We start from the raw sequence: 17,643 nt of genomic DNA, 5'->3' as shown, positions 1-17,643 counted from the left end.
ATTTTACCTGAGATCTAGGTCATTAATCATTATGAAATTGATAAACAGTTGTGCTTAATTAGTCTCAGGGTTGTGCAAGTGTGCAGTTGGGTTGATGATACATGGACACTTAGCTTAAAAGTGATTTAACATTGACAAGTAAGATATATTTAAAGTTTTTATTTATTATTTATTTATTTATTTATTACCTTACCGATCGTTATAGGACGTAACTGGAGCAAAAGTCTTGCAGCACCCTATAAGGCCCCCACTATAAATAGTAACGTTACAGATACGGTGCGTGTTCTCTTATTAGCAAATCAGTTATGCTGACACGAAAGTGAAAGTAAAAGTGAAACGGCAGGTTCGGTTCGGTCAATATAAGAGATTTCCAAGAAATCGACTCTTTAACGTCAAGACAGCTATAGGACGATGGGCGGATACTGGGCGATAACCTCATCGGTGTTGTAAAGTTATATATAAGATTCAGTTCAGTTCAGAGAAGTAAAGCAGAGGGACAGACAGACGCGTGAACATCTCTAAACACATTTTAAGTTTAGGGTTACGTAAGTAAACTTTGTTTTATTGTTTAATTTCTTTGACATTTATTCAAAAACAAATGTAGAACATCTATTTAAGAATTTCAATCGTACAAATGAACATATTGTGTAAAAACTGAGTTTTAATGGCTTATTTAATGTATAGGTAATTATATTTTAATTCATTAATATTTAACCCTTATTTTAACTTTGAATTGCACTCTAATTATATGTCATGGGTTTACTTTGAAATTCATGGACTTAGAAAACCTAAGAGGAATACATTGAAATCTCAGGACGCTTGTTGTGTTATACCTGGCCGCTCCTATAACCTTAGGCTGCCAACTTTGAGCTCAACTGGCAGTCAGAATTCCCAAGAGGGTGGGGTTGTTTTGTTAAAAAAAAAAAAAAAACTTTACAAGTTTTTGTCTGACAGCTACACATAGTAGTTAACGTCATGACTGAACTTTTCACCACAAGAATAACAATGCACATTGAGCGATGGATGTACTGTATAAGTCAGCGCATTTACATAGTAAAGTAAACACTTTTCAAAAACATTTTGATAAAAAAATTCAAACTAAAAAGCTATCTGCATTTACATTGCATCTGTATGACAAATTATATTTTTCTCCCGTCCATTGGTTATCACTATGGCAAAGATGGAATTGCAAAAAGTGAAATGTTATGAGGTACTCCCAAACCTTTTGCTATGTTTACAGTGTATGTGATCGCTTGTCCTTTAAGCAGCTGAAAAAAAAAAAAACTTCTATTCAAATTCTGAAGAGATATCCTGAAGGCTGCGTCCTTTAACTCACTGATCAGTTCATCATGATCTCACAAAGTTATGTTATGATAAATTAAGCTCTTTACATTGCACAATGGGTCTTTTATTTAACTTGTTTAAACTTTGTTACAATGAGAGAATTTACGAGAATGCAGAACTTCTGCATAGTCTTAAAAAAATCCAGAGTTTTAAACAGCAGTGGCCAATCAGAGGTGTTCAAGAAATCAACAGATATGTCTGTGATTGGCTACATCACTCAACGCTACAAAAACACCTTGTAAAAAGAAACGTTTGACAGTTTTCAGAGCACAAACACAAATATGCACTGGACATGTTGCCAAATCTGTATTATTACAGTTTTAACTCAACTGCTCTTTAATTCATTTGAGAGAGTGTGAGAAAATCGACGTGAGACGGCTCCCCCTTAATTACTGTTGCTACTTTCGACAAGCCATGCACACTGCCACAGGTTCTTGTGGTAGGAAAACTAGGTAACAGAATTCATTTTTATTATTATTATTATTTATTTAATTGATAAATACAGTTTTGTGGCTCTGTAGTGCCTCAGTTCAAGTGGCCCTTGACCGATCATCTCTTCCTCTTTACTAGTTTTAGCACAAAGTAAACATGAACATCTTGGTTCAGCCGGGCAAAGATGTCAATACACATCATAAGATCAAATGTGCATTTATGACATATCTTAATTACCATAATTACAAGATACAAACTTTAAAAGCAAGTCACGTTCTGTAGAACTCACACAACTTATAAACTGGGAGTTTTCTGAGAGCTACGGCTTGTACCATGTGACCACCGGAACTCACACAGAGCCAGAGAAAAATGGCGGCGCTGTTAAAGAAAGCTATTACTGCTCTAAAAAGGGGGAAATAGATACTATACAAAAACGTGTTATTTGTGTTCCGGGCACGTCCCACCGGGAGTAGGCCCCGGGGAAGACAGAGAAAACGCTGGAGGGACTATGTCTCTCGGCTGGCCTGGGAACGCCTCGGTATCCCCCAGGAAGAGTTGAAGGAAGTGTCTAGGGAGAGGGAAGTCTGGGTGTCTCTGCTTAAACTGCTGCCCACGTGACCCGGCCCAGGATAAGCGGAAGAAGATGGATGGATGGATGGATGGATGGATATTAATCAAGGATTTATTGCCTTTTAATGCACCTTACTTTGAAATGTATAATTCACTGAACATGTTAAAAATAAGTTTCAAAAAGTCGGAACCATGGTGGTAATGATGCTGATGGTGGGCGACCGTGGTGCTGTAGTTCGTTTATAGCCTACGTTTAGTTTCTAATTTCTTTTATTAGGCTTAAAGATTTATCCAAATTATTTTGTGAAGATTATCTTGATGGACAAAACGTGTACATTTTATGAACTATGGTTGAACACAGAGCTTTTTTTTTGTTTCGTTTTTTTGCGATAATCCAAAAGCCTATGGAAAAACTTTATAGGCTTTTTGTCGAAGGAAACAGTGTCATGCTAACAGCTGATCTAATTATGACATGTGAATGCAGCACAAGTCTAGCGAAGTTCAAGGGGTCATATGATCCTTTTTTTTTTATAGATCATTGTTTTATGTTTTTGGTGTAACAGAATATGTTGACATGTTTTAATGTTAAAAAAACACATTATTTTTTAATACTGTACATTATTGTAGGTCCTCTATGCCCCGCTTCTCTCAAACATAATTTTCTATAAAGTCCCTCCTTCTGACAAGCACAGTTTGCTCTGATTGGCCAACTGACCCAGTGTATTGTGGTTGGCCGAACACCACAAGCACTCATCAGAAATGTAATCCCTTTCCATAATCGCAGGCTTCATCTTTAAAAAAAAAAGACAGTAAATAATGTCCATAGTTTTAACATCAGTTCAAGCCTGAGAGGGAAATAGAGTCACTTGACAGACACCGTGATGAAGCTCATATGTGTTTGCAGTACACAAGACACTGACGGTTATGACAGCTGACTCCACAGTGTGACCCCCTCACCAGAGATGTATAGTAATGAAGTAGAACGACTTCACTACTGTACTTAAGTACTAAAAGGCAGTATCTGTACTTTACTAGAGTATTGTTTTTTTCTCCTACTTCCACTTTTACTTCACTACATATTTTCGATGAGTTTAATACTTCTACTCCGATAAATTTTTTATGTGCTGCATCGTTACTCATTACAATTATAAAAATGTTACGAATCATTCCATTACAAACATTACCACTGCCAGAACTGTAGATGGCAGGTTTGATGAAGCTGGCACATCATTGAGCGAATCAAGCGAGACTGCGCGTGCTGACTGAACTGCGGTGAAGAGAGAGATGAACACCGAGCCGAGCCAGATAATGACTCGTTAGCGAGTCAAGAACCGGTTGCATCAGTTCTCGGATCACCAGTAGTTCTTTCTGTCAGTTCGATTCAATAAACCGGTTGAAGAAAACGTTTCACCGGTTCTTTTGCGCTCGACGTAATGGCGTCATTGCCGTTGACTGCAAGCCTTCGGTTTACCTGGGCTCATAACAATGACATTAGCACAGAATCAGTCCAGAATCAATCACCAAAAGAATCAGTTCAGTTCAGACGCTCTGTGTGTCGGTTTGCTTCATGCTGAATCAAACGTGCACAGTATCATCAGCTCCTCGGTTCTCGAATCGGTTCTTGACTCGTGAACGAGTCAGTCTGTTCGTTATCTTGGCTCGGCTCGGTGTTCATCTTCAGTTCTCTCTTCACATCAGTTCAGTCAGTGTACTGTTTGAGTCAATGAATTACTCCGGGATATTGGTTTGTTTGAACTCAGAGGGAGTGTCAGTCATATTAAACAAGTTAACAGCTTAAGTCATTTGTGGATTAATGCGTACTGGAGACGCAAACCATTTAAAACGATTCAGTTCGATTTGGTGAACTGTTTCAAAAAGATCCGGTTACATCGAATGATTCGTTCGCGAACCGGATATCACAAACTGCTTTGTTTTGAACTGTCTAACAACAGACACGGAAGAGAAGACAATGCTGAATAAAGTCGTAGTTTTTGCTATTTTTGGACCAAAATGTATTTTCGATGCTTCAAAAAATTATAACTGACCCTCTGATGTCCCATGGACTACTTTGATGATGTTTTTCTTACCTTTCTGGACAAGGACAGTATACAGTACACACAGCTTCAATGAAGGGACTGAGAGCTCTCGGACTAAATCTAAAATATCTTAAACTGTGTTCCAAAAATAAACGGAGGTCTTACAGGTTTGAAACAACATGAGGGTAAGTTATTAATGATATAATTAATAACTAATAATACAAAAAGTTACAGCCAAAGGAATTGCGATTGTCCTTTAGGTTAATCATTAGAAATAATAAAAAACAATATGTTCAAACTTTTGACTACTTTCTTTAATAACTACATAACACAATACTTGTACTTTTACTTTCAGTACTTGAGTAGTAAATTTTAAAATAGACTACTTGCAATACTTAAGTACAAAAAATGTTGAATACTTTAGTACTTCTACTTAAGTGTGGTGCTTAAAGAGCACTTCAACTTCTACTCAAGTCAGTTTTTTGATAGAGCACTTGTACTTTTACTCAAGTATGGTTCTCTAATACTTTATACATCTCTGCCCCTCACGCACACACTCACGCATACATACACGACGCGCAAAACTCTGCTCCTAGGTTCACGAAACGACTGTCCATAAAATGCGTTGCTTTTCTGTTCTTAAAGCTTCCTTAAATGCATCTACTTTCAGAAGGCCAAATTAAGTGCTTTTGCCTAGATACACAAAGCATCTCCCTGACATGGCTGCTTCAACACTAACTGCGGTGTCTGAAACCATGCCTTCTTTCTTTGCGTGAACATTTGGGCGGTATTACACAAATATATCCACTAGGGGTGTAAATCAAATGGTTCGTCACGATACTTTACAATATCGATTTTCATAACCATCGATACAATATTTTTGATATCTATAAAAAATTTATGATACGATTACGATTCTATTCGATACAGGAGTATATCGATCAATTTAACAATAGCAATAGCAGAAAATAAATACAGGACAACAAAGACACAAGTTCAATAAAGAGTGCTTTTCAGGTTTTTCAGCTCAATCTAAAATAAATGTTCAGGTAAGCTACAGAAATGTAAGTCTAATCAAAAGTAAAATAACTGCTCAGTCTTCACTGTATAAATTAAATAGATTAATAATTTTTGATGTTGCAATGGTTATTTAGTCAGGAGCAGTGAGCACTTGTATTTTTTCTTTGACAGTATTAGATTTATTATTAGTTTGCTTACATTTTAAGAACAAAGCATGGATTTAATATCGATGAATTTTTACATACCTAATATCCACATAGTGACGTAGACTTAAAGGGCCGTGTTTGAATTAACCATTTTAGGAGAGCGTGGCAGAGTCTTAACTTTGAGAAAGAATATCTCTTTGGTTTTGAGACTTTAGTCTTTGGAACTTCAGGGATCTTATCTATGCACAATCAGCTCGTTACACTCCAAAGAGAAAGGAAAACTTGAAATTGCATCATACGACCCCTTTAATCCACTCTCCTGTCTGATTTCTGTTGGACAAGATGGTTGATTTGGTGTTATGTTTGTTCAGATCGTCTGTTAATCAAACTCTCATGCTGAATGTGTGAGTTGCATAACTTCACCGTAAAAATACTGTATCATTTACCTGTTTAGGGACGATAATGACAGTTGCCTATCAGTGATCATTTTATACAGTTTTTTGGAAGTTAATAATAGATTTCTGTGAAGTCAGTGTCGGTGAAGAATTAGTTGTTTTGTTGTATGTAGTGTAGGTTTTTATACATTATTGTTTACAATATTCTGTTTGCAGTAACCAAATATTTTTTTTCTTTAGCAAAAAGGAAGAGCTAGAGAGAGCCAGCATGTCTAAAGCCGGACTAATGTCTTCACCCATATGTTTGGTGGAGAATGTGAACGGATCACTCTGTGTCTGTAAGGACGCTGTTGAGTTCCTGAGCAGGATCAATGAGCCGGTGGTGGTGGTGTCTGTGGTGGGACTCTACCGTACGGGGAAGTCTTACCTCATGAACCGCCTGGCAGGACAACAGTCCGGTGAGAGCACTGTCTATACATGCCAGTTTAATGTGTACATATTAGCTACATGCAATTCTAATAATAAAAAACATGGTTGACTCAGGCTTTGCTCTCGGTAATACTATTGAGTCAAAGACCAAAGGCATCTGGATGTGGTGTGTCCCTCATCCCAAAAAAGAAGGACACACTCTAGTGCTGCTGGATACAGAGGGACTTGGTGATGTGGACAAAGTGAGGACAAGAATAAAGTTGTACTGTAGACTTAGTCTTGTTGATATATGTTGTGGATGATTTGATTTGAAGACATTGTGTGTTTCAGGGAGACTCTAAGAATGACAGCTGGATCTTCTGTCTGGCTGTTCTGCTCAGCAGCACATTGGTGTACAACAGCCGTGGCACTATTGATAACTCTGCAGTGGAAAAGCTGCAGTATCCTTTAACCAAATAACCCACTTCCTCTTTCACATGCAAGCATACACTTTAGAAGATGTTATTTCTTAATGTGCTGCAGCTATGTTGTTGAACTCACTGAGCAGATCAAGATCAGATCGACAGAAGCAGCAGCTGATGAGGAGGAAGAAGAGGATTGTAAGTTTGTGCAGTTTTTCCCATCATTCACCTGGGTTGTGAGAGATTTCACCTTGGAATTGGAAATTGAAGGAAAGAGGGTGACTGAGGACGATTACCTTGAATTTGCTCTTAAGCTCAAAAAAGGTATTTAAGAGAGACTTAAGCATTGCTAGAATAATTACTGCAATTTGCTAAATTTATTTTTTTTCTAAAAGGTATTAACAAGAAAGTCAGTGACTACAACCTGCCTCGTCAGTGCATCCGAAACTACTTCCCGTCCCCCAGGAAGTGTTTCGTGTTCCCTTCTCCAGCCTCACCTCAAAACATGGCATGCTTAGAAAGCTTGAAAGAACAGGACCTTGTACCTGATTTTCTACAGGCCACGGGGCGTTTTTGTGACCACATCTTTCACAATAGTGTCGTGAAAACAATAAAAGGAGGACACAGAGTTACTGGCAAATGTGAGTGTTTTACCAGTTTAATATTGAGAAAAAATGTTGTGTTCAGACCCATATGGTTTTATAATTGCAAGTAAAATCTGTTTATGTGTTTGTGTGTGTTGTCAGTGCTCGGACATCTGGCTGAGATTTATGTAGACACAATCAAAAGTGGTAAGGTGCCCTGTCTGGAAAATGCAGTTGTTGCTCTTGCAAATCTAGAGAACAAGACAGCTGTTCAAGAAGCTTTAAAAACATATCAGACTGGGATGGAAAAGGTATGACACATTATCTCATATATTCACTATTACACATTATGTTGTAATATTGTAATATTGTATATTCACTCAGTGCAGTTACAATCTAAAGTTTATCTAAAGTTGTTTTAGCATGGCTTTAGTGGGGTTTTTAGTTAAAAGATGTGTATTTTGGAAGCAGCTGTTATTTGATTAATATAACATTAAATTAAATTATACACATATAATCACTTGGTCAGGCATTAGTTTAAGAGCATCATCTTGTAAACCATTTAATGTGATAATATTCAGCAAGAAAACAGAAAAAAGACAGCACACCCAGGCTCCACAAATGAAATAACAGACTATCACATATTTGACATTTCTAGCATGCAGGCTCTTTATCAGACTGATCATCCACGTGCTTGAAGTGTCACCTACAGTATGTGTTAGTTACATTTTTGTATTTTTGGAGACTAGGTGTGCCAACTTTTTTCTATTTTCATGATCAGTATTTTCTTGTTGAGCATCCTGTTTGAGTTTTTCCATTGTGTGTTTTTTGTTTTTTGTTTTTGCTGCTGATATGATATTTATTATAAAAATATAATTTTCAGTTATTAAAGCTGCAGTAGGTAACTTTTGTAAAAATATATATTTTACGTATTTGTTAAACCTGTCATTATGTCCTGACAGTAGAATATGAGACAGATAATCTGTGAAAAAATCAAGCTCCTCTGGCTCCTCCATTTGCATTCGCCATTTGCAGAAACTCCATCGCTCCCGGTAAAAAACAACCAATCAGAGCTGTGGTCCGTAACTTTGTTTGTGTTCAAAACGTATAAAAAGGGAAATAATAAGCGAGTACACCATGAATCCATTTTCCAAACCGTGTTTTTAGCTTGTCCTGAATCACTAGGGTGCACCTATAATAAGTGTTTATATTCAGACTATTTTAGATTGCTTCGGGGGTACCGCGGCGGAGTAACCCAGTACCTTTGTGATTCTTCATAGACATAAACAGAGAGAAGTAGTTCCAGCTACGATGTTCTTCCGGAAGACGCAAGCAGTTCTGTTTATTAACCACTAAAGCATCAAAAGTTACCTACCACAGCTTTAATTATTTGAAACTGAACAGAATTATTACAGCCATTCAGTGATGAAGCATGCTGCTATTTCTTTCCAGGTGAAGAACAAGTTCCCGATAAGTGTGATTGACATTACCTCAGAGCATCAGAAGTTCAGCAGTCTGGCCACCGCTGAGTTTATGAAACGTTCCTTTAAAGATGAAAAAGGCGAATATGTGAACAAACTGAGGGTAAGTTTCAAATGCACCTCTCACAATAATGCTGCTGTTATCTGAATAAAACGTTAATTTCCAAAGACTTGTTTCATTGTGCATTATTTTAAATGATACATAGTTAGTTAGATAGTAGTGTATATATATCACTCTTATGTGTGCAAGGAATTTTCATTTATTTATTATTTTATGGAATCTGAAGAGGTGCACAGATGGTCATTCCTTAAACTGTAATTCAGCTATGGTAGTATAGTAGACTTTTTCAAGCTTGTATATGTGATGCATGTATCTGTTTTTATGTACGTTTAGGAAGACATAGACATGGACTTTGTATGCCTGCTGCAAGAGAATGAGATGGCATCAGAGAGAAAGTGCAGAGATCTGCTGAAGAATCTGTTCTCTGACATGAATAAACGGCTGCAGGATGGAGAGTATAGTAAGTCTGGAGGATATGAACTCTATAAAAGAGACCGAGACGCCATTGTTGAACAGTACCGCAGAGAACCCAACAAAGGTGTATCGGTGAGGACTGTGTTTTTGTGAAATTATGCTTTGAATATACATGATGAGCTATCTATACAGTGAAAGTTAATCATGTATGTTAATATGCAGGCTGAGGCTGTGCTGAATGAGTTTCTGAATGAGCGAGGACCAGAAGCAAACAGCATCCTCTACATGGACACAAAACTCACTGAAAAAGACAGAAAGATGGAAGGTAAATCTTTACCAACCTAATGAATATTTGTAATTCATTTCACTTCATTCCATCCTGGAGCATTTTTAATTGAATAAAGCCCAAATTGTTACTCAAAGAGCATCTTTAAGTCATCTTGGAGTTCAGGTGGAGGTTTGGTAGTAACATCATATTTCACATATTTTTTGTTTTCTGTGTTGACTTACAGAGGAACAGGAAAGGAATGCTCTACTGAAACAGCAGTTGAAAGAGGAAGAGGAGAAACGCATTGAGAGTGAACGAATGATGCAGGCAGAGAAAGAGTGGCAGCAGGACCAAATAAAGCAGATGCAGGAGAAGTTCAACCAGGAGCTGCAGCAGCAGCAGCAGGAGATGGACCGAGCCATTGAGAGCAAGATGATGGAGCGGGAGGAGATGATAAAGAAAGGCATGAAGGAGAATGCTGATCTTCTGAATGAAGAGATAACAAATCTAAAAAAAGAAAAAGAAAGCTCTGGTGGTTTTATGAAGGAATGTGTGATGCCTCTTATAGGAGCTGTGGCAGAAATCCTTCCAGCTTTTCTTAATTACAGAGTGATGATGCAAAGACTCAAAGTAAAATGACCCTTTCCATGCAAATCACTGCTGCATCACAGATTGATATATCCATATAGCTTACAAGACACAATGTATTTTTTCATTGAGACTGTTTTTTGTTTGTTAACGAGTAGTGTTCTAATTCTTACTTAATGTAATATATACCGTGTAATAAAAGTGTGCACTATGTTGCTGGTAATGGGAGTTTCTTTACCATTTTTGCCTATGGATTTTCCAAATCCCACTGGATTTAGTAGGTTGTCTAGTAGGAGCTGGAGCAGCAGAAGCAGGTAGATTTGTATACTACTACACTACGCAATTTTCATGCGCATCTCGTCAGTAAAGATGCTCCTGTAATTAGAAGTATATCTCCAGCACGTGCGTTCAGATCAGGGTTGCAAGGTTTTCACAACAAATCCTGCCCAGTTGCTTCTCAAAACTAGTCCAAAACTAGCCCAATCGCGTTTCCGGGAGGTTCCCCGATAAAAATTGCTTTCCGGGTTAAAATATAAGTTTTATGGCCTGGTTGCCTTGGCAGAAATTCGCATTTTAGGGGCTAAATATCACGTTATATCACACAAATGGTAAAACATTTTAGAATCATTCTTGTCTTTTTAAAGTTTGTGTTCCCATTAAATCTTTACAATTTAAATCTTAAGACTTTTACCTATCTTGCCCTTCAAAATGTGCTGCGTGTGCGGATATTTCGAATCCGAAAGATTACAGCTGAATGACAGACAGTGTTGACAGATCTCGCAAAACAAATAAACAACAAGGCCTATAAAAACAAGCCCAAAACAAGCGACTTTTTCTATGGAACCCCCCGAATTGTGGGAAGAGAAAAATAAATAAACCGTGTTCACAGTTTTCAATTCGTGGGGACGAATTTTAAATTTTAGGTACAGATTGTCAATTTACATCCATATGGACAGATTGGCAAAATGATGATTGACCCTGCTCTGCCTCTGATTCACTAGTACTGGTTGCCATCTCGGTCAGAGCCAATTAGAAGCAGGATGTGGGTGGGAAAAAACCAGGGGGGCAGGGTTTCATATTTTTTTTAAGCACCCCTGGGCGCCGCCATTGGCTAGCAGACCCCCACCTGCTGTTAGCATTCCATTCCATTCCAACTTTACATCTGAGGCGTTTAAAAAACTCCATTTGTCCATTAATTATTTCTACAGAAACACGAAAATTTATAAAAGGATCCATTACGTTGTATCTTACGTATAGTCCCGTAGAAGCAGTTTTTGTAAAAAAAATAGGCTAACGGTTGCGTCATAACCAGTCGAATCTCTGTCGCACAGTAGAGAAATTACCGTATGGACAGGAGGAAAAGCTCGTAGGCAATCTTTTACTGTCTATGAGGCAATCGGAAGAACGTGGAGATATAAAGTGAAGGGAGATAATTAATCAGAATACTTACCAAAATTTGCTCCTGTTAACACTCGCCTTCTCTGCAAGATTCGGTGGGTGATTCAGATTTCTCTTGGCACAGCGATTAGGAGACTTACAGGTTGCTCATGTGACATCTACGTAATCAAGCTCAGTTTGAGTCTGTTTTGAGTACGCCCGACCCCCAGGAAGCGAGAGCTTCTAATTTACTTCATTTTCTCCGTTGAAACCAAGGGGCAAGGAACTCGACCGGAAGTTGAAGTCGGGTGGGGGCTGCCATCTTTTAGCAGAACTTCACTTGCGTTAGCATTCTCATTGACTCCCATTCATTTTGGCGTCACTTTGACAGCGAATAACTTTACATCTGAGGCGTTTAAAGACTCTGTTTGTCCATTATTTATTTCTAAAGATACACGACAATGTATAAAGGGCTCCATTACCTTCTATGTTACATTATGGCCCCGTATAAACAGTTTTTGTAAAAAATAGGCTAACGATTGCGTCATAACCACTCGGCTCTCTGTCGCATTACCGTACAGACAGGTGGAGAAGCTCGCAGGCAATTAACTTAATATGGCGTACTGGCGTTACATTTTAAAATACTATACAAAATAATGAATCAGAATACTTACTCCTGCTCACTCACGACAGAGAACTCCCCGCTCAAGCTCGCCGTCTCTGCAAGATCAACGATGGCAGTTTGCACGCACAGCCACTTAGAAGATTTACATCTGGCAGACAGGTTGCTGACGTCATCAAGCTTCGTTTGAGTCTGCGCGTCAGCAACGGAAGTGCTAAAAAACGCTAAAACTGGGCTTCATTTGTCTCAATTGAGTTCCAATGGGGTCGCTGTGTCCATTTCTTTTACTGTCTATGGTTGAAACCAATGGGGTCGCTGTGTCCATTTCCTTTACTGTGTATGGAAAAAACTCAGCTGTCTCCTGTGTGTATGGGGGAAAGGGAGGGACAGAGAGAACAGGCTAGAACTACGTTTAAGTAACATAAAGAAAATATCTGCTTGATAACTTATTACGGAGCTGGGAACAAGCCCAAATAAGCAACTACACTTTAGAAACAATCCCCAAAAAATACGCGACCCGTGACTACCAATATTTGTCGACTTTACAGAAAAACAAGCCGAGAGTCGCTTATAATAAGCAGACTTGGCAACACTGACAGTGAGTGATCGTGATGTAGCGATTCCTGTAGGGAGGGGTGGGGGATGGGTATTGCTGAATAAATCTCGAGAGATCCATCCTGCCAAAGTTTTGTAAACTCTTATGTTTTTTGTTTTGTTTTTTGCATGTTTTCTCTGTATGCAAGCACTTGATCCTTTTAATTTTAAAGTTAAAGTTTATTTATAAAACCCTTTTTAAAAAACAGCAAGTGTCAAAATGCTGTACACACAAAAATAATAAAAATATCAATGATACAACAGTCAACGTGTAGGAAGACAATAAGACACCATAAGGACAATAAAAGGAAGCAGCTCTCATGTATCTCAATGTCAAATGAGTCTTTAGGCTAGATTTAAAAACAACAAGGGTTTTTAATAAAAAATAAATATTTTTTTTTTTTTTTTAAATTGCATAAATTTGGGTAAAATAGCAGTTTAGGCATTTACAATTTTTTAAATAAATAATTTTAAAGGAAAATATTTGTGTACTATCTACCCATGTAATCATCCTTTGGGATTGACTGTGTTTGCATTGACTGTCTTCTTGCTAAACTGAATTTGTAGCCCATTTTCAGCCCATGTACTTATTTCCCATTAGTGAACCAAGTAGGTCCCACATGGGGAGCCTACCTGAGTTTGCCCATGTGGGACCTACTTAGTTTACCCAAGTGGGCCCCAGATAAGAAGCCCATTTTGAGCCTATGCCCACTATGTACCCCTGTAGCCCATTTGTAACCCATATGGGCCCCACGTGTGTGTGTGTGTGTGTGTGTATATGTATATATAACATCAGTGATAGACAGAAATCAGAAGGTCTCCACTGACAACCCTACTGCTCTTATCATTCATGAGCCTTCAGTTTGACCCATCCTGGCTGTAAATTTGCGGTAACAAAAGCCTCCTCACAGTTAGCCTCCTACTATTTGTGATGAGTTCAGGAGAGTTCAAATAGAACATTTTATTATTATTAGTCAGGTAAAACTGTATCATGCCAATTACATAATAAAACGATTAGAAGCCAATTTAGAAAATATAATGCAACTGTGAATCACATTTTAGCTGTGTGGCAACCTTGCTCCTGGAAATGGTTTCCTAAACAGCCAAGTGTTCCATTCAAGACATATACACACATAAACCTTTAAAATTATGGAACATGTGAAGGTGAAGGATCCGAAGAGCAAATGGTCTCTAGGTGTTTCTATCTGATAAGAGTTCCTGAATGATTAACTTCATGAGGAAATCAAAGCCCATTGTTTTCTGGCATGGCATTTGCATTGCGAGAGTTCCTGAGTTTTGGTTTCATGATGAGTTAATTTCATATGGAAATAATTTCACTCCTTGCAGTAGATAAACCAAGTAGATATTTTTATTTTATTTTGAGCCCCTTCAATCAGGAATGTACAGCCATGTTAAGAAACAGACAAGCTTCAAGCTTAACATTTCTTCAGAGGTTTATTTCAATATAAATATACACTCAATGCCAAAGACACAATCAGCCTCAATCAAAAGGAAATTTTAATATATTTCAAAGAAAATTCAGTCACCACATTTAGCCAATAAGGATTTCCCCCCCCCCCCATATAATTACAAGCAAACAAAAAAAAGTGAATACACTCTAACTCAGTTTAAGAACATCCGACATCTAAGCTAAACCTTTAAACACAAAGAAAGTACCACACTATTGTTTGATGTCAAAGCTGTTACTGGACATAGACATCAGCCATAATTTAGCCACAAGTAAGGGCTTTTAACTGGAAGGTTCTCAGGAAGATTTACATAAGGAAACACTGATTTTGTAAATCGTTTTAACACTACGTGGAAGACAGCAGTCACTCTGATAACAAAAGCTTTGTTCATAGCTTATAACAAATTTAGTTTCCTTATCAATTAATACAGCGTATAATATGAGAATAAACTACATGCATGTATGTACGTATATGTTAAGTATGTCAATAATATATGTCCATTTTCAAAACAGTTTTGAAAACATGGACAGACCAATGCCAGCTAACCTTGCTCACCGTGGAGGGTTGGGACGTTTCCTGTTTATTCATGTCTGATTTTAGGCTGTCAATCTCACGCTGCATCCTGGCAGCCTCCTGCTGAAAGCCCTGCTGTAGAAGAGCTTCTCTTTCCTGCAAAACAAACGACAACTGAATTTAGAAAGTCTACTCATAAACTTGACCATAAACAGTGTTACATTTCTATTCCAAAAAGAGTACATTACAATAAACCTAGAGTATTAAGCAATTAATTCTAACAAGCCAAACATTTACAGATTCTATTGGTATTACAGACTTTATGTACTCCTTTAAGCACAGCATTAAACATTTATTTTCTGATTTCTTTTTCTTTTTTTCTATTCCGCTTCACCTTCAATTTAGCTTCCAGGACTCGTTCATTGTCTCTGATGATCCTTTCATGCTCTCTCTCCATCTGATGAAAGATCTGCTTCACATGCTCATCATGGGTTCTCTGCATGTCTTTAAATGCTTGCTCCTGTAACTGGTTCTGTTCCTCTAGACCTTTTTGCCGCTGCTCAAGAATTTCATTCTTCAGTCTTTGCACTGTATTGAAAAACATGTCACGTCACTTTCACTTTCCATTTTTTTCTTTTTTAAAAAGGCATAGGTTTAGACTATATACAAAAACAGGTATTTAGTAATGAAATCCTAATGTACAGCTACTAAACAGTATATTAAATGGTTAGGTTACCCAAAAATGAAAATTAGCCCATAAATTACTCACTCTTAAGTTGTCCAAGGTGTATATTACTTTCTTCTTTCAGACGAATCCAGTCGGAGTTATATAAAAAATTGTTTTTGATCTTTCAAGCAGTTTAATGGCACTCAGCGGGTGTCGATTATTATGTTTTAAATATGGTTATTTTTCTTACAAAATGCATCAATTTGCTACAGGACGACTTTTGTAACCCCCCGGAGCCATGTGAGAGAATTTTTATTAAGGATGGGTGCTTTTTATTTTACTTCTTTTGGACTGATGCACTGCAACACCTGCTGACTGCCATTTAACAGCTCGGAAGATCAAAAAAGATTTTTTATATAACTCCGACTGGATTCGTCTGAAAGAAGAAAGTCTTATACACCTAGGACAACTTAAGAGTGAGTAATTTATTGGCTAATTTTCATTTTTAGATGAACTAACTAGCATTCTTCTGTGCTCTCATTTATGTCCTTGTACTGTCTTGTATATCATTAGAAGCCTTGAATGATAGATAAATAATATGATAGATACCCTCATTCTCCTGTTCCACCTTACTGAGAGATTGGTCAGCTTGTAGAATCATATTTCCAGCATCTTCTTTTGCTCTCAAATATGTACTCAACACTTCTTCACACTGTGAGGGAAAATACATTTCTAATCATTTAAAATATAATTGGGAGTTTTGTTGTGATTGCAACAAATCATACTTAAAGGGTTTTCCCAAATATATAAACTTTATCATTTTCTCACCCTTATCTCATGAAAAACCAACATGGTGTTAATTTTCCCATAAGGAATGTTGATGCTACTATTTTCCATAAAATTACAGTTTGTAGTTACCATGGCTTTCAAGCTTGAAAATGAAAGCATTTAAAAGAACTGTGTACTCAGGGCTCTGAAGTACAGAGGTCGGGCCGGTGCAACCAGCCTTTCGAAGGGAAAAAATACTTTTATAGTTTAGACATCCATCATTAGTGATGAAAAAAAATTGCCGTGCTGGTGGAAACAACAAGAGACCGTGCTACTGCGACTGTCAAGAGCAGCTCTAAAGTGTTTAGTGTCACACAGCAGCAGCGCAGCTGAACAGTTCTCCGTTCAAATACACCCAATAGGCCGCAAGGCACCGGCAAAAGTAATTACAATAAATGTGACAGGGGAAATCGTAAGGAGATATTTGAATTATTTACTAATAAACTAGTGTTTTCTGAGTCAGTGTCGCAAGGATGCGGTTGCTGAGCCTGACTTGTTATCTCCTCATTGGACGTGCCTTTAAAAAGAAGTGCATCTTCATGGATTATAATTAAAATTAAAGAGTTTTTGTTTTCGATTAGTTTCATTTTGTTAAGTAGTCATTTAAAGTTTTCTATAGATATAGATATATAGATATATATATAGAGTTTCGGTTCATTTGTGTACTCCTGTTAAAGACAGGCAGAAAGACGGCAGAACAAACAAAAACAGCTCTAAACGTTTTTCTAAATTAAGTAAAAAAAAAAAAAAAAAAAAAAAAAAAAAAAAAATATATATATATATATATATATATATATATATATATATATATATATATTATTAAAAACTATTTTAATAGCTGAAACAGTAGTATAAGCCGTTTAGGGACTGTTTTGCTGTTTAAATCAGACAATAGAGCATTCCTTCATTCAGGCATAGTGGAAGATCTGATAAGAATCAGTGTAGAGGGGCCAAGTTTGGAAGATTTTTTTGATGCTAGAGTGTGACCAGCTGGTTTAGCCAAGGCCAAAGATCAAGAAGGCCAAACTACAGGAGTTGGCCATCCGAGGGGCATGTGACTGCAATGGAGGATAGTCCAAAAGACAATGTTCAGTTCGAAGCTTACAGTAATTTAGATTTTCTTTTTATTTCATTTATCTTGAGATGTTTTAAGTTAAAATTTCAGCTCAGTGAAGCATTTTAAGCACCAACACTTTTTCAGTCAGTTACCTTTCTTGTAGAATTGTGCTTAAAAAAAAAAGTTAACTTGTAAAAATGCGGTGTTAAATGCGATGCGGTCGAAATTTTGGGTGAAAGCTTTTGTACAGGTGCACCTAAGAAAAAAAGTGCAACCAGTGCAAAAAGTTAGTCTAGAGCCCTGGTTCTATATTAATTATCTTCTGAAGCCATATCATAGACTCATCA

General features: G+C 37.3%; 2 protein-coding genes across 5 annotated transcripts in view; one reads left to right on the top strand and one right to left on the bottom strand.

Moving 5' to 3' along the window:
* The window catches only part of LOC113045144 (guanylate-binding protein 1-like), a 48,868-nt gene that overhangs the window by 24,997 nt on the left and 6,228 nt on the right, over positions 1-17,643 (bottom strand). For 3 of the 4 annotated variants that reach the window (XM_026205338.1, XM_026205337.1, XM_026205336.1), the window contains exons 9-11: positions 16,021-16,123; positions 15,139-15,332; positions 14,199-14,900 (exon numbers count right to left, since the gene is read on the bottom strand). The exons of the other annotated variant lie outside the window; for it this stretch is intronic. In XM_026205338.1, coding sequence (XP_026061123.1) covers positions 14,715-14,900; positions 15,139-15,332; positions 16,021-16,123 — 483 coding nt within the window. In that variant the 3' untranslated portion in view covers positions 14,199-14,714. Of the gene's footprint in view, positions 1-14,198; positions 14,901-15,138; positions 15,333-16,020; positions 16,124-17,643 lie in introns of those variants that run through there. 4 annotated transcript variants of the gene reach the window in all.
* Positions 334-10,382, top strand: LOC113045147 (guanylate-binding protein 1-like). Its single transcript, XM_026205341.1, has 11 exons — positions 334-545; positions 6,184-6,401; positions 6,487-6,614; positions 6,703-6,812; positions 6,895-7,097; positions 7,169-7,414; positions 7,520-7,668; positions 8,810-8,941; positions 9,233-9,445; positions 9,536-9,638; positions 9,826-10,382. Exons 2-11 carry the CDS (start codon positions 6,212-6,214, stop codon positions 10,218-10,220), a joined length of 1,869 nt encoding a protein of 622 aa, XP_026061126.1. The 5' UTR covers positions 334-545; positions 6,184-6,211; the 3' UTR covers positions 10,221-10,382.

The sequence above is a fragment of the Carassius auratus genome, chromosome 27 (assembly GCF_003368295.1).
Source record: "Carassius auratus strain Wakin chromosome 27, ASM336829v1, whole genome shotgun sequence".
Taxonomy (NCBI): Eukaryota; Metazoa; Chordata; class Actinopteri; order Cypriniformes; family Cyprinidae; genus Carassius; species Carassius auratus.
Note: the sequence above shows the minus strand (reverse complement) of the source record. Positions and strands in the feature narration are given on the sequence as shown.

Coding starts and splice junctions, on each gene's coding strand:
- LOC113045147 (XM_026205341.1), top strand. CDS start 6,212: ATGTCTAAAGCCGGACTAATGTCTTCACCCATATGTTTGGTGGAGAAT. Junction 6,615..6,702: donor GACTTGGTGATGTGGACAAA/GTGAGGACAAGA, acceptor TGTGTGTTTCAG/GGAGACTCTAAGAATGACAG. Junction 7,669..8,809: donor ATCAGACTGGGATGGAAAAG/GTATGACACATT, acceptor ATTTCTTTCCAG/GTGAAGAACAAGTTCCCGAT.